This window comes from Macrotis lagotis, chromosome 4, assembly GCF_037893015.1.
Source record: "Macrotis lagotis isolate mMagLag1 chromosome 4, bilby.v1.9.chrom.fasta, whole genome shotgun sequence".
Classification (NCBI taxonomy): Eukaryota; Metazoa; Chordata; class Mammalia; order Peramelemorphia; family Peramelidae; genus Macrotis; species Macrotis lagotis.
Window position 1 is genome coordinate 89,296,075 of NC_133661.1, and position 15,780 is coordinate 89,311,854.

Sequence of the window (15,780 nt, forward strand, 5' to 3'; positions counted from 1 at the left end):
AGTGGTTGATGACTTTTACTATATAAGAGTGGAAGTGCAGAATGTTAGAGATGGGAGGAACCTTAGAAAATATTCAGTCCAACTTCCTCATTCTAGAATTGAGGAACATAGCAGATATATCATCCCAGTCAGTACTAGATTCCAGATTGTCCAACCTCCCACATTAGAACTTTCATTTAATGTCTGAATCTTCCCTGAGGTTTTATTTGTTTGGGCTCTCTCTTTGCTCAAGTCATTCATATGTTTAAATGTTACAAATAAATTCCATGTAAAGTGTAAACCCTTTGTTGGATGAACTACTTTTTGTATCATCTTTATACCCCTCAGTCTCTTGCACACAGTAGGTGTGTTTGTTGAGTTAAACTGAGTTCAGCAGAGAAGTTCCCTATTGACACTTCACTCCCCAACTTCCTCTCCTCTTGGACTGGAAAATCCACGGGAGTGGTGGGTGGAGTGGGAGATGGATGATCATCATAGTCTATTCTACCTAGCCTTCAAGGCTCAGCCCCATTGCTACTTCCATGATGCATTTTCTGATCCTGCCAGCTGGAACTAGCTTCTCCTTCCCTGGATGGAATGGACTGGAAACTCATTTATTAAGCACTCACAAGGAGCCAAGTACTGTGTGTGCTAAGAGCAAGAGATATAAATAGAAAATCAAAGCATTCTTGCTCTCAAGGAGCTCACGTACTACTCGGGAGAGAAAACACCTAAAAGGTGGCGCATCATTGGTACCTTTGTTGAATCTCTCCTATGCATTGGCCATGGTGTGATTTGCATTATAGTTATTGGCACATACATCTCATCTCCTCGCTAGATTCTAACCTCATTGAGTGGGTGGATTCTCTCCTGTTCATTGTTCTGTCTCTCTCAGTTCCTTGCTCAAGGCAGGCACCCTTTGTTTTGGAGTGAGGAGAAGATTACAGATCTTTGATTTCATAAAGGAAAGTGGGGGAAAAAATCCCATCAGTTAAGATTTGCAATCTATTTTTACTTAAAAGTCTCAGAGAATTATCCCAGAGGCCTGAGAGTAACTTAAGTTACATTGGGATTGGTTTATCAGAATCTAATTGATAATAATGGCTAATTTTTATATAACACCTTCTATGTGCTAGTTTCTGTGATAAATGCTTTATAAAGGTTGTTGTTTGTCCTTCACTTTTAAAGACCATGACATCAAGAAGGTGATGCCATACAAGCAAATGAATTGGATTTGAGTGAGGGGGTGTTGTGGTAAGTCACCAGCCTCACTTTTTCTTCTGGAGCCATCTGAATCTGGTTTTACAAATATCTCATTTGATCCTTACAGTGATGCAGGGAGAAAGTTGCTATTACTCTTCCCATTTTACAGATGAGGAAACTAAAGCAAACAAGAGGTTAAGTAACTTTATTCAGGGGCTTACAGATAGTAAGTATTTGGGACCAGATCTGAACCCAGGTTTCCACTGTTGTTCAGTTGTTTCAGTTGTATCTGACTCTTCATGGCTCTATGTGAGGTTTTCTTGGCAAAGTTACTGGGGTAGTTTGTCACTTCCTCCTCCAGTTCATATTACAGATGAGGAACCCGAGACAAACAGGGTTAAGGAATTTATCCAGGCTCACACAATTACTAAGTATCTGAGTCTGGATTTGAACTCAAGAAGTGAATCTTCCTGATTCCACCTAACTGTGTCACCTAACTGCTCCATTAAAATAATTAAGAATGAATCTCTTACAATATCTGCCCATTGGTTTCCTTAAAATGCATTTAGATTCCATGGCGTACTATATTTATTTCTAGGCTGAATGAATGATTGCATGCAAGGAGCAAATATAATTAATTTTACTTAAGAGAACCAGTGAGGAAGGTATAGAGAGTATAGAAGGTAAGATGCTGTCAGTGAATCCAGGAATCTCTGGATTCAAATCCTACTTTAGATACTTATTAGTTGTATGACTGGGGAAAGCATTGTGCTCAGTTTCTTAAGTTTGAAAATGAAAGTCCTGCATTTGGTGATGTATAAGGCTTTAAATCTGTGATGCTGTGAATCAAAAAATGTCAAAAGTAGGATTTGAATTCAGAGCTTCTTGACTCCAAAGCCAGCTCTGTCTTTCACTATATACCAACCTATTTTCAGAAGCAAACTGAAATATAAATCAGCAGAGAACCCAGGCAAGAAAACTAAAGAAAAATATTCTTTATTTAATTCTAGTCTTAATTCAAAAGGGCTGCTTAACATTTTCTAAAGAATATAAATATTTCAATCAATTTGGAGATGTTGGAATACCTACTATGTGCACAGCATTGGTTTAGATTTTTTGGTGAGTCGACTGAAATAGAAACTCTATGGTCCCTGCTCTTTAAGCCCTCACAGTCTGGTTGAGGTCTCTCTCTCTCTCTCTCTCTCTCTCTTTCTGTCTCTCTGTCTGTCTCTCAAACATATACACATTCAACCAATGAACAAATATTTATAGAGACCCTGAAAGCTAATTACCAAGTAATTAGCTCAGAAGGTCTGAGATGGGGATGGAGGAAGGGTCCTCCCGCCCTCCTGGAAGAATTCCAGAATGTCAAAAACTATAGAAATAAGTGAATTGAAATCATTCATTTTTTTCAGATGAAGAAAGAGGCAGAGGGAAAAGAAAAACTTAAGTTATTTCCTTCCAATATGCAAGAAACAGGTTTGGTGCTTTAACCTGAGTTTTAACCTGGCCTTGAAAGATGGGTAAGATGTAAGGAAGTAGAGGAGGGCATTTCACATGAGAAGACAAGCAAGGATGATTTTTATGCTATATACAAAAATACTTAATTCAATTAAAAACATTTCTTAAAATCTTATTGGGGTTGAGGGGGCAGCTAGGAGGGCAGTAGATAGAGCACTAGCCCTGGAGTCAGGAGGAACTGAGTTCAAATTTGACTCAGATACTTGATACTTACTGTGTGACCTTGGGCAAGTCACTTAACTCCATTGCCCTGTCAAAGAAAAGAAAAGAAAAAGAAAAGAAAAGAAAAGAAAAGAAAAGAAAAGAAAAGGAAAAGAAAAGAAAAATCCTACTGGATACCAGGACTCCTTTAGGCCCTGAGATACAAAGACCAAAAAATTTCATTGAAAAACCACCAAACAGAGAGTAGTCCTTATTCCCAAAAAGGCTACACTTAACTAGTAGGATATAAGGTATAAACAGGCAAGAAAATAAAAGATAATTTGTAGAAGAAAAATAGATAAAATGGGGAAAATTTCAAGGAGAGTTGGGGAAATCTTCACAGAATAGAAGGTACTAGAGGGAGAACCCATTACAACAGGACTGTCTGCCCCTTGCCTCAGTTTCATCTTCTGTAAAATGGGGGGAAAGATACTTGAATTACCCACTTCACAAGTTTTATGTAGAACAAATGAAGTAAAGAAGGAATAGTGCTTTTTAATCACAAAAATAACTATATAATTTATTAGTATTTTAAAAAAATATTTAATTTTTACTTTTTTTCTCCCAAGAGTGATTGATAAAGTTTTTGGTATAAAAGATAGTGGGTGTCTTTGTTCCATGAAATAAATACATTTCTGATATATTTTCAACTTCTTACTCTTAGAGATGAAGATGCCTTATTAGAAAACAAATTCTGAAGATTTGAGGTTCACTGATTACATTCTCAATTAGGTGGATGCTCAGGTCTAGAACTTCTTAACCAGGAGTATATAAGATTAGATTTCAAGGAGTCTGTGAATTTAAGTTTTTTAAAAATATGTTTTTATAATTATATTTTAATATAATTGAATATTGGATTATGAGATTATATTTCAAGGAACCTATGTATTTAGATTTTTAAAATATATATTTTTATATTTATATTTTAATATAATTGAATATGGCCATTTTTCTTTGGAATCTTATGTATTTTATTTTATGCACTTAAAAATATGATAAAGGGGGGTGGCTAGGTGGCGCAGTGGATAGAGCACTGGCCCTGGAGTCAGGAGTACCTGAGTTCAAATCTGGCCTCAGACACTTAATAATTACCTAGCTGCGAGGCCTTGGGCAAGCCACTTAGCCACATTTGCCTTGCTAAAACCTAAAAAAAAATATGATAAAGGGTCTATAGAAGAAAAAGAGTCTTTAGCTTTTATTTTGAGAATGTTAGTTATTTACTTGTAGAGTGATATTTAGATGTCAACAATGGCAGGCTACTGGGGGCCCACTTTGGTTATTACATACCTGATTAATTAGGAGACCAAATCTTATACCTTGAGTAGAAAGGTCTTTCACATGAAACATATCTCCACCACTCTCAAGCTGAAATGTACACAATTTGGAGAGATTAAATGCCCTTATGGCTGGTACCTATTACCATGTTTTCTTCCATCCCAAAGTCTACTAATTCTAATGCAAGCCCTGGAAAATTACACCATGATATTTCTGTTTTAAAAGTGTTCATAAATGAATAAACAGCTAAGGAATGATTAGATAGTGGGGGAGGTGAGGGTAGATTTTCTGTGGCAAGGAGGCACATGGAGACAGTTCTTTTTCTGCCACCTTTGACACCTCACAGTTATACTATTGAATAACTATAAAGCAATGATTTTTCATCTTTTTTGGTGTTGCCAACACAGTCAGTCTGGTGAAGACTATGGTTTTAGAACTCCTCTATGTCTTCAGACACAAAGAACTAGACAAACATAAGCCATTGCTGTTCACTCATCTGCCACCTAGCATACCAGGACTTGGTATTGATGCTTGTAGTGATATTGAAAAGCTTCCCATCCAAAAGTCTATCACTCCTTCCCGTCACTGCTTTGCCTGCTCTTGCATAAGGCATGAACTAGATTCATCCCAGTCTCAAAGACAGATATCTCCAATATGACTGTAGATGGAAAGACATCTCCATGGGGTTTAGAAAGGGGAAGGGGTTTGAGAAGAGTCAGAAAGGCAACAAATCCATATAATTTCTTCCTTAAAGGTAACTCACTGCATGGTAATGGTTGGCTAAAATCCGGACTAGCCATGTCTCAGGGAAGAAGTTAATGTGCTTTATATCCTCCAGGTCCTTAGCTTGGGAAGAAAAGTGAAGAAGAAATTTGAAAGGTTTTATTCATAACAAACCCCACAAAAATTTCACATAATAAAATAAGGATATGTATTGAGGAACCAAAAAAAAAAAACCCAAAATGGAATTGTGTCTTTTTCAAATTGAGTTTGGTAACACTCAAATAACACTTTGTGATATTAATATACATCTATTTATTTTCATTCCAAAATTATGCTTGTTTGTTTTTTCTTTAGATTTGTACACATAAACTTCATATCTGATGAATGAATCAACTTTAATTTGAGTGGTAATTCATGTTTTAATTAGAAAACTTTCTGGACTATGTATGTAATAACTTAACTTTTGAAATAGAATCTCTTGAAAGCAACATGTCCGTGAGTTAGGTGATATTTGTTTCAGTGCCGTAACACCACTGAGCAATTTGGGGTGGTGGGGCACTGCCCCACTTGGAAATCTATTAGAAGACTCTCGCACTATCATTCTTTTCCTTTCACTTGTGCCTTACTTTGTGTATCTTATAATTAGTTCAGACCCCATTCCAAATTTTTTTGTCTACCTTGTTTTAAAAGTGTATCTTGTTCTGATCCCCCCTGACCACCACCACCCCGCCTTCTAGTTAGTTTAGTAAACAGGTTCTAGGTAACCAGTATAAAGGGGCAATAGCAGTAAATAGAATTGCCAAAGGCAAACTGGAAGTCATGCTCAGACCATCCCAAAGTTCAAGGTATCATAATTTATAAATGACACTGCACATTAACTAAAATCACATTTTGTAATATATACTGAATCTGTGTTTCTACTTCTAAGCACTCTTGCTACAATTCTGGTGCTGTGATATGTAAATTCTAGATAAAACCCAGAGCACAGTCAATCCAGACCAGAACATCAAAAAGTATTGATAACTTTGGGATAATGACTTTGAAGTTTTACTAATAACATTGAGGTGATTTAGATATGCCAGACACAGAACAAATAGGAATTGTTCTGTTTCTGCCAAAAAACCTCATAAAACTTTTGCCCTCCAAATCTTCTTCCCTCTTCATTGAGTCCATGCTGCCAATTGCTCCTAGCTGAATTCTTGATTATGTGAATGATACTCTCTACCTCTCTCCCTTTCCATACTTTTCCCTATTTACCTTCCTTCACCATTCCATTCCCTCTGTTTCAGTTTTCACTGTTTATCTCTGACCTTCTGGGCTTTTTGCCCTTATACTTTCTCTGATTAATTAAAGTGTGCTTGCCATCCCTTATCTTGCTGCCAGTCTTTCCTGGTGAGAACACAAAGAACTGGAAATGTCTGTCCCTATTTCATATTCCCATATTTCATTCACAAATTAATGATCAATTTATACTTGATCTCTAATTTTTTCAATTATGGACTATAGTGACAGGGCAAAATACCCAGTGGATAATTTACTTACTCACTACCCTTTGGCTTCATTAAAGTCAATAGGAAAAGCACCAGCAGCCATGGCAAGACTAGCAATGATATCTACAAGATAAATAACTCTTGTTCCAAATATCCTGAATTCAGATGTTTAGAGCTGGATGAGTCTTTGGGGCTTATCTAGGCCAATTCCTTTATTTCAAAGTTGAGGCAACTTAAGCTCATATAGAGGAAATGACTTGGCCAAGATTACAAACAGATTGGTCATAGACTTGGAACTAAAGTTACAGTTTTTCCTCCAAAATTCTTATAAATTCCAATCAAAACTTTCTAGGTCCCTGGATTTGGAGACACCCTTGGTGCCACCTCCTCCTTGATTCAAGGTCCCAACCAGAAGAGGTAGAAATGGGTTCTACTGATATATACCTTCTTGCTGTCTGACTTTTCTTTTAGGGGAACAGTGAATAAGTTAAATAAATGCCACAAACAAAAGAACTGGTCCTATAGTATTAGAACTATCCACTCTACAAGAGAACAGGTCCCCAAGCCCCAGGAGGGCTTTCACAAGCCATCAGAGAATCATGTAACATCATTTGATTTAAGGTACCAGATTTCTGATTTGAAAAGTTATCAGGGTAATCAAGAATATTCTTTGCATTACTTTTCTATTCTTTTAAATATTATAGCCAATGGTAAAGAAGAACATATATGTACTTTTTGTGTACTTGTTTGTCTCTGTGCATCTCAGTTGCCTAATTTGTAAAATTAAACTTTACAGTAAAAAATCAACTTCACAGGATTGTTATAAAAATTTAATAAAATAAAAATATATAAAAGTTTTGTGAAAAAGTACTGAATAAAGGTGAATGATAATTTGTATTTGGTGGGGGGGGAGTCTTTTAAAAAATTTCAAAAATTAACCTTCCCAGAGTCTTCTTCATTTAGAGGGTCATTAAGTCTGTAAGACTGATGTAATATTTATAGACCAAATAACTATATAGAAGGACAGTGCACTCTCCCTGAAAGCACTTGCGATTTCCTGGCCATAGTATGTGTACATTAAGGGCAATTCTGGATTGATGAATCAGTTTTCAATAACAACAAAAACAACCTGGACAAAATTAATCTAATCCATTTACTGCTGTTGGGTTCTAAGATTCTTGCTATTCACTTTGAAAGTGGAAAAGATCTTTAAAATAGTTTTCAAAATTCATGAGGCATACATGCCCTTCTCAGAGTTGTTCATGCAGGTTCACCCATTCTCCTTCTTCCCCCAAATCCATACTCAGGTCATTGGTGCCTTCTACTATTGCCCACATCACTAGGGCTATGGGAGTACCAGTATTTGACTTTAGTTAAGACAATCAGTATAACCCCCCCCAAATAAAAGTATCTACCATATCATTGTGTATTGCAGAGCACAGAATGCTGGATTGAGGATCAAGCAATCTTGATTTTACTAATAACTAGATGTGGGTCCTTGGGTAAGTCCAAATGCAAGGATTGAATTTCTGTTCAGCCATTTTTCAGTCATGTCCAACTCTCGGTGGCCTCATTTAGAGTTTCTTGACAGAAAAAAATTTATGGTTTGCCATTTCTTTTTCTAGCTCATTTTACAGATGAAGTAACTGAGGCAAACAGGGTTAATGACTTGCCCAGGGTCACAGGACCAGTAAGTGAGACCAAATTTCTATTTAGGAAGGTGAGTCTTGGTCCAATCATATATAAGATCCTTTTCAGATTGAAATTTTAATGTGCTTTTATAGTCCTTTCTAGTTCCAGTAGTCTAGGATTTTGGGAATATTGTAAAAGTAGAAATTAGCACATACTTAGGTTCTAAGCTGTTTCTTTTTAAATTTCCTTTGGTCACAATCTGATTTCATTCAATCCTGAAGCCTGGGGGCATGGACTTCCTAGTACACAGTTAATTTAGGACTGTGTGGTTATGGCTCAGATTTTTACTACACCTGGTGGTAGCCTCCCAGATGCAGGGTCCTAGACAATGAAAACACACACACACACACACACACACACACATACACACACACACACACACACACACACACACAGTAACTTACCTTTAGTGATACCGTGTAGCCGCAAAGGAAGAAATGCAGGCAGGAACTTCTGCCCTAGTTCCCGTTCCAAGAAGGGACACTTCTTGGGGAAGCTTAACAAAGACAAGCAAAGGATAAAAAGCATTCAGAAATTTCCTTTCCAGAACTAGATAGGTTTAAGTCTAGTTACTGATGCAAATGAAATATCAAGGTTCATCATTGGGCCAGATTTTTTTTTTGTCATCTCTCACCTCTACAGTTGTAACTATTCTTCCTCCTTCCTTAGTGAATTCAGTAGCTGGCTCACAATTCCCGCTCCCACTTCCACCCCTCCACTCTTCAACTCAGCCTTTTGCTCCCTATACTTACTAACTTTCATATTTACACTGATGATCCTTTAAACACCTTGTCCTAGCTGTTCATGGACCTCCTCAGTCCCCATGATTTTTATCTCCACTCAACCCCAGCCCTCTAGAGGAGTGATGATTGTACTCCACAGTACAATCTCCTAAAACTAGAACCCATCCAGGGAGGATCTCATTTTGATGACAATCTTCTATCCTTCCACCCTTCCTACTATTTCACTACTCTCAAACTTGTTCTGCATGCTCAACACACTCACTTGAAGTCTTTTAATTCCTCTCTGTTTTCTCCGTCCATCACCTTAACCTAGTTTCACTTTTCTCTCATCATAGTTTCTTAACCCTGGAGACAGTTTCATGAGACACACTTGAGTCCCCTGTCCCTTTGTCCTTTCATTATTTCTGCTTCTCTTAAACCAAAAATCTTTTGAATAAATCTCCAATAATGCTAGGATCTCCATCTCATCATTTCAGGTCAGGCTATAGATGTGATAAAAGAATGTTTGAGGTTAAATGAGAAAATAAATTCACCCAAAATAAAAATAATATCCCAGAGCTACTCAAATCTTCACCCAATGCCTTTAAGGCCAGACTTTTTAGATGAAGGAGAAGAAAAAAGAAAGAAAATATTTGTGATATGAAAAGGGAAAGCACCTTCTTACTACTGGCAAATTCTGAGACTTCTGGTCCCATCAGTTCTGCTGGTTTGAATAAATCTCTCCCCAAGGCTTGAGAAACAGCAGAAGGACTAGAATAGGGAAGCAACATTCTATAGTGAAAAGAACATAGGGTTTGGGACCAGAGGACTTGTATGTGGATCGTTGCTCTTCCACTTACTGATGGGGTGATCTTAAACAAGTCATTTAATATTATGGAATTATAGATCATAGAACCAGAGCTAGGAAGAGCTTCAGATGCCATCTAGTCCAACCTTGTTTTATAGATGAGGAAAAGTGATCCCTAGAGAGATTAAATGACTTATCTAAAGTTAGATGGGTAGTAGGCATCAGTGGTGGGATTTGAACTCATGTCCTTGTCATATCACACTGTTTCTACTGTACAATTTTGGTGCTCTCTTGGCCTCAGTTTCCTCACATGAATAATGAGGGAGTTGAACTGGATGACCTGTAAGGCCTCTTTTAAATTTTAAATGGGTGATCCTATGGTCTACTTTCTCTCCTATTCTAGAGAAAGTGAATACTGCTGGAGAAAATTCATGAAATTGTAAAGAATGGGGATCTACTATAAAATAATGATTCTAATATCAAGTGAATCTTCCTAGATGCAGAACAATCATTTTATCTCTGATTATTTACTCTAATCCCTAACTATACATCTAACTACACCTTCCTTTACTATCTTTTAGAAGATTAATTCATTTTCTACTTTAATGAGATTGAGTTCATCTAATATGAGCACCTTTTTCTCATCTTTTTATTATTTATTTATTTAGTTAGTTAATTTTTGCAAGGCAATGCAGTTAAGTGACTTGCCGAAGGTCATACGGCTAGGTAATTGTTAAGTGTCTGAGGCAGCATTTGAACTCAGTTCCTCCTGACTTCAGGACTGGTGCTCTGCTGCCCCTACCCATCTCTAAACTTCCATTATTTTCCCTGAGCCTTTCCAATGATGTGATTCTTCTTTTCTTTTCTTTTCTCTTCTTTTTTTTGAGGCAATCAGGATTAAGTGACTTGTCCAGAGTCACACAGCTAGTAAATATCTTAGGCCATATTTGAACCTAGGTCTTCCTAAAGCAGATAGTTTACCCACTTGAACACCCAACTGTCCCTCCTATATTACTTTTCAAAGTCAGTAGATGACATTTCCCTTCGTCCTTTTCTAAGGCTAATGTATTTGCTCATGTTCTTGATAGCATCAGCTCCTATTTATTTTACAAACTTGCTTTAATGTCACCTGGAATATTAACTCTTACCCATCAAGTAAATGTCCTTCAATTGGGGAATGGCTTAGCAAACTGTGGTATATGTATGTCATGGAACACTATTGTTCTATTAGAAACCAGGAGGGATGGGAATTCCGGGAAGCCTGGAGGGATTTGTATGGACTGATGCTGAGTGAGATGAGCAGAACCAGAAAAACACTGTACACCCTAACAGCAACATGGGGGTGATGTTCAACCTTGAAGGACTTGCTCATTCCATCAGTTCAACAATCGGGAACAATTTTGGGCTGACTGCAAAGGAGAGTGCCATCTGTATCCAGATAAGGAGCTGTGGAGTTTGTACAAAGTGCAAGGACTATCTATTCCCTTTAATTTAGAAAAAAAACAGATATCTTATTGTCTGATCTTGTTACCTCTTAGACTTCTTGTCTCTTCTTTAAGGATATGATTTCTCTCTCATCACACCCAATTTGGATCAAGGTACAACATGGAAACAAAGTAAAGACTGACAGATTGCTTTCCGAGGCGGGGGGGAGTAAGATGGGGGGGAAATTGTAAAACTCAAATAATATCTTTAATAAAAATAAATTTTAAAAAAACTTGAAAAAAATATTAACTCTTTCCCAAACCCCTGCCAGCAAATATGCTCAGGTCTCTCTACCTTTGCTTCAGTATAAATTCACCCCTTCCAATTTCTTATTACCCGCTTGTTACTCAAGGAGCTTCTTGCAATCAAACATTCAGTTCAATTAACTCTCTTGACACTATCCTTTCTCTCTTTTTAACAGTTATATTGATATATTTTGTTTTTGTTAATTGTACTTCTGAATGTGTTCTCCTTTTGCCTATCCTTATAGCAAAAAAAGAAAGAAAGAAAGAAAAGAAAATCAGTTCAACAAAACCAACTAACACATTAACCAAGTCTGACAGTGTATGGAATATTCCACACCCTTCATCCTGTTCCTAGGAGGAAGGTGAATTTTTCTCAACTCTTAATTCACTTAATTCACTCAAGTAATAATAAATCAACCTAAACTGTGTGGAACAGGGTTTATATACCTCTTTGAATCAATCAAAGCCCATTAACATTAAAAGCATCTTGAAGCAGAAGACTCAGACTGCTTCCACTAGTAAACCCACTTATTCAAAGATTGAGATAAGTTCTGAAAAAAATATCTGCTATTTCCCCAATTACCCCTTCCCTCCTATGTCTTCCTGTAGACTCTATAATATAATCTGCTATTGTGTTACCCAAACATTTCTGTAATCTGAATTTTTGTCTCAATCACTAAGAGAACATGAATTAACTAGAAATGGATGTAAATTGAGGCAAAGAGCCAAGTCTCTGCTTAAATTTTCCTTTTATAGGGATTTAAAGCAACTATGTTTGAACTAATAATTTTTTCATTTTAAATAAACTCCCTAAAATATGTTAAACACGAATGTACATGTACAATCTATATCAGATTTCTCACTATCATGTAGAAAAGGGAGAAGGGGGGTAGCAGAAAAAATATAGAACCCAAAAACTTGCAAAAAGGATGAATGGTAAAAACTATTTAAAAAATTTTAAATATATTTTAAAAGCTCCCATAGATACCCATCAATTGAGGAATGACTGAACAAGTCATAAGATATAAATATAATGGAATATTATTGTGCTATAAGTAACAAACAGGCAGATTTCAGAAAAATCTGAAAATATTTATACAAATTGATACAACCAGAATACTGTATACAATACTGGTAACATTGTATGATGATAAACTATGAATGATTTAGGTCTTCTCATCAAGACAATTATTGTAGACAATGCCAAAGGACGCATGATGAAAAATGCCTTTCACATCCAGAGAGAGAACTGATAGAGTCTGAATTTCAAGCAGAGCATGATATTTTCACTATTTTTGTGTTTTTTACCTTTGTTCCTATTTCTTTTTTTATATCATGACTAATATGGAAATGTTTTACAGGATTATACATATATTTAACTTATATTAAGTTGCTTATCATCTTGAGAAGGAGGAGGTAAGGGAGGAAGGAAGGGAAAAATGAATGCTAAAATCTGTTTACATGAAGGAAAATATAAAATACTACTAAAAATAAAATAAACTCCCCAAAACTATAGAAGAGGAAATTACTTATATTGCTCCTAGACTTAAAATGAATAATTATTGTAACAATATTACAGTAGAAAGAACACTGTCCCTGGGCCCAAGTTTAAGTCCTTTCTTTAATGCTTTAACTTCCTGGCACCTCAATTTTCCCAGGGATAAAGTAGAAGAATTGGAGTAGAGGGTCACAGAAGTCCCTTACAGATTTTAGATCTATGATCCTTCAATGTCTAAAAAAATCCCATTGGTTTCACATTATCAGGGTTAAGTTCAGACTACTCAGCCTCCCAAGCAAGGTTTTTGACAATCTGGCCCCAACATACAATCCAACGTCATTGTGTACTCTTTTCAAATACAAACACTCCACACCATCTAGGAAGCATGGTGACATGGAAAGATTTGAAGATTTGAGGCAGGAGACTGGGCTTTGAGACTCTGCTCTATAACTTACTATGATTTTGAGTAAAGCCCTTAACTTCTATAACTCTTTCAGTGAGGAAGCATGCTATATTGGAAAAATACATGCTTTCTTCTGCTAGTTTATTATTTAGATTTTTTAGGTTCACTTATAGGGTAGGTAGGAAGAAACTAACAAAAATTGCAGCTATAACTGATCTCTTGCGAAAACTGTATTTTGATCCAAATTTGGCACCAAATATTCAGGACTGGGAGGAAAAGAAATATTTTTTTTCAGCACCAAAAGAGTTAAATTTCAGTTCTCTGAAAAAAATGGAGGTAATGTATTACCATGCAAATTTTTTTTTGACTGAAAAGTAAAAACCATTATTTCTTTAAGCCTTTGTTCATAATCCCCCCCTTTAAGTTCTATGAATCTTTTATGCTCAAGGACACCATCTCCTTTTTTAGTGTTCTATTACTTCTCCAAACATGCTAATCTTATTCATGACTGAAGGCCCTTACAGTTTATATACCTTTTGACCTTCAAGTCTAAATTTGATGCAAAAATTTGCATTTGAACTTCTATAGTATTTATAGACTGTACAGCTGATTCTGAAACTTGATAAAAAAATTCAACTTAACAATCAGTTTTTAAATATCTACTACATGTAGGCTCTTGGGATTCAAAGATGAAAATGAAATAGCCCTTACCCCCCAAAAGCTTATATTCTCCTGGAGGGAACCCACATGTACACAGACAAGTTGATACAGCATATGTACAAAGGAAATAAAAATAGCTTGGAGGGTGGGACATTCTGACAATAAGGGGGACTAGGAAAGGCACAAACGGCTTAGAATTGTTACTTAACTGCTTCATTTTGTACATATCTGGGCTCCATAATTGGAGTCTGCTCTTAGAGGGCAGAGATCAAATGACTGCATTATATTGTGTTTCTCCATTCAGTAATTAGAGTAATGCTGTACATAAAATAATGCACAGTAAATTGACTCTTTAAAATATTTTAAAAACTGTGATAATAAAAATTCAAATTTTTATTATTATTTTATTAAGGCATTTTTTAAAAAAGTTGATTGAATGAACAGGTCTATTATGCTAAATCCTAATTCCTCTGATCCACATAAGGATGGTCATCAGAAATGGGTTGAATCATAAAGCTACTCCTACAGACACATATCCAGGAATAAGTTATTTCTAAAATCGTTGTTCTTAAAAATGGGGGGAAATTGTGCCAAATTTTCCAAGTCCCTTTGGAAACACAAAGTCACTCACTGAGGACACATCCCAAGCAAGACGGGCCAAGGATACTTTTAGATTGTTTTTCCATGAATTAAGAGAGGCGCCCAAATCACAAAATGTCCCAGCTGAGTCAAAAGTATGATGGGTTCTGTGTTCCACCCTTGCCTGGTACTCTGATCAAATTCCCTTGTAACCATTTTATTGCCACGATCTTTGGAGACTCAAATGGAAATTTGTAAATTTGTCCAGACATCAGGAGTTGACCTCTTTACCTAGGTCAAGAGGGCTTGACATATACTACAGGGAAGAGGGAGAAATGATAGCAAAGAAATTTGGCAACACTCATGGTAGACGAGGCAGAGCAATTTGTACTATAATCAACCTTTTAGCAAGAATAAACCCAAATCATTGAGAAGTATAAAAATGTCAGCTACGTAAATATTGTGTTGTCTCCTACCTCTGTCTCTTCCAGTTAGATCTTAGAAAAACTATGATAAGGAGAGGTAAGTTGCTTGATTTACATCTTACCTCTTTTCATTTTCCATACTCCATCATTTAAGTAAAGGTATGGGTCAATCAGTGAAATCACCCAAAGGCAAAAAAAAAAAGAAAAGGTAGAAATGGATCAACTACAGTCTGTGAAGTCATCTCTTAAAAGGTCAAGTGCCTTATTTAGGGTGGGAAGAACCAAAGACTGAAAAAAGGAATTTTCTTGGAAAAATAGTGCAGAGATAAGAATGTCTTAAGCTAAACACTTCCATTCTGTCACAGGAAAGAATAAAGGTGAGAAGAAAGACAAATCATTTGGACTGGTAGATTATCCAGCTTTTAGCTACCCGCTTTTCATGGTTTGAAGAAATGGGTGCCTATGGGAAAGCTACTAGACTATCTGAGGAAGAAATATGTGCTAGAAGCAACAAATTATTTCCTTTGAGATTGTACTTAAAATACTAAAGGGTTTCCTTTCTAGGATTTCTTTAAACAGACATTCATAAATCTGAGATGTTTTGAATATAACCCTGGCTTTAGACTAGGGGATGGATGTATTGACCTCCTACTATATTTACCAATCCTATAATACTTATGTTCTATTTATGAGCAAAGTGTACAACACTGGCATACTTCAAAAGTTTATGTAGTCACACAGGGACACTTTAAAGCTAAAATATGTTTTAATTATAATTGTTCAGTCCCAGAGGCCTTACATCCAAGGCAAAGGTCAGAGACTTAAAGATGCCTTGCATCAGCTTTGGAGTCTTCTTTCCTGCTGGCATTCT

General features: G+C 36.3%; 1 protein-coding gene across 5 annotated transcripts in view; it reads right to left on the bottom strand.

Moving 5' to 3' along the window:
* The window catches only part of BTBD16 (BTB domain containing 16), a 111,073-nt gene that overhangs the window by 7,409 nt on the left and 87,884 nt on the right, over positions 1 to 15,780 (bottom strand). For 4 of the 5 annotated variants that reach the window (XM_074233474.1, XM_074233476.1, XM_074233477.1 and 1 more), the window contains 3 exons: positions 8,489 to 8,580; positions 4,943 to 5,025; positions 4,192 to 4,269 (listed from right to left, as the gene is read on the bottom strand). In XM_074233474.1, coding sequence (XP_074089575.1) covers positions 4,192 to 4,269; positions 4,943 to 5,025; positions 8,489 to 8,580 — 253 coding nt within the window. Of the gene's footprint in view, positions 1 to 825; positions 929 to 4,191; positions 4,270 to 4,942; positions 5,026 to 8,488; positions 8,581 to 15,780 lie in introns of all 5 variants that reach the window. The other variant, XM_074233478.1, reaches the window with a different exon arrangement.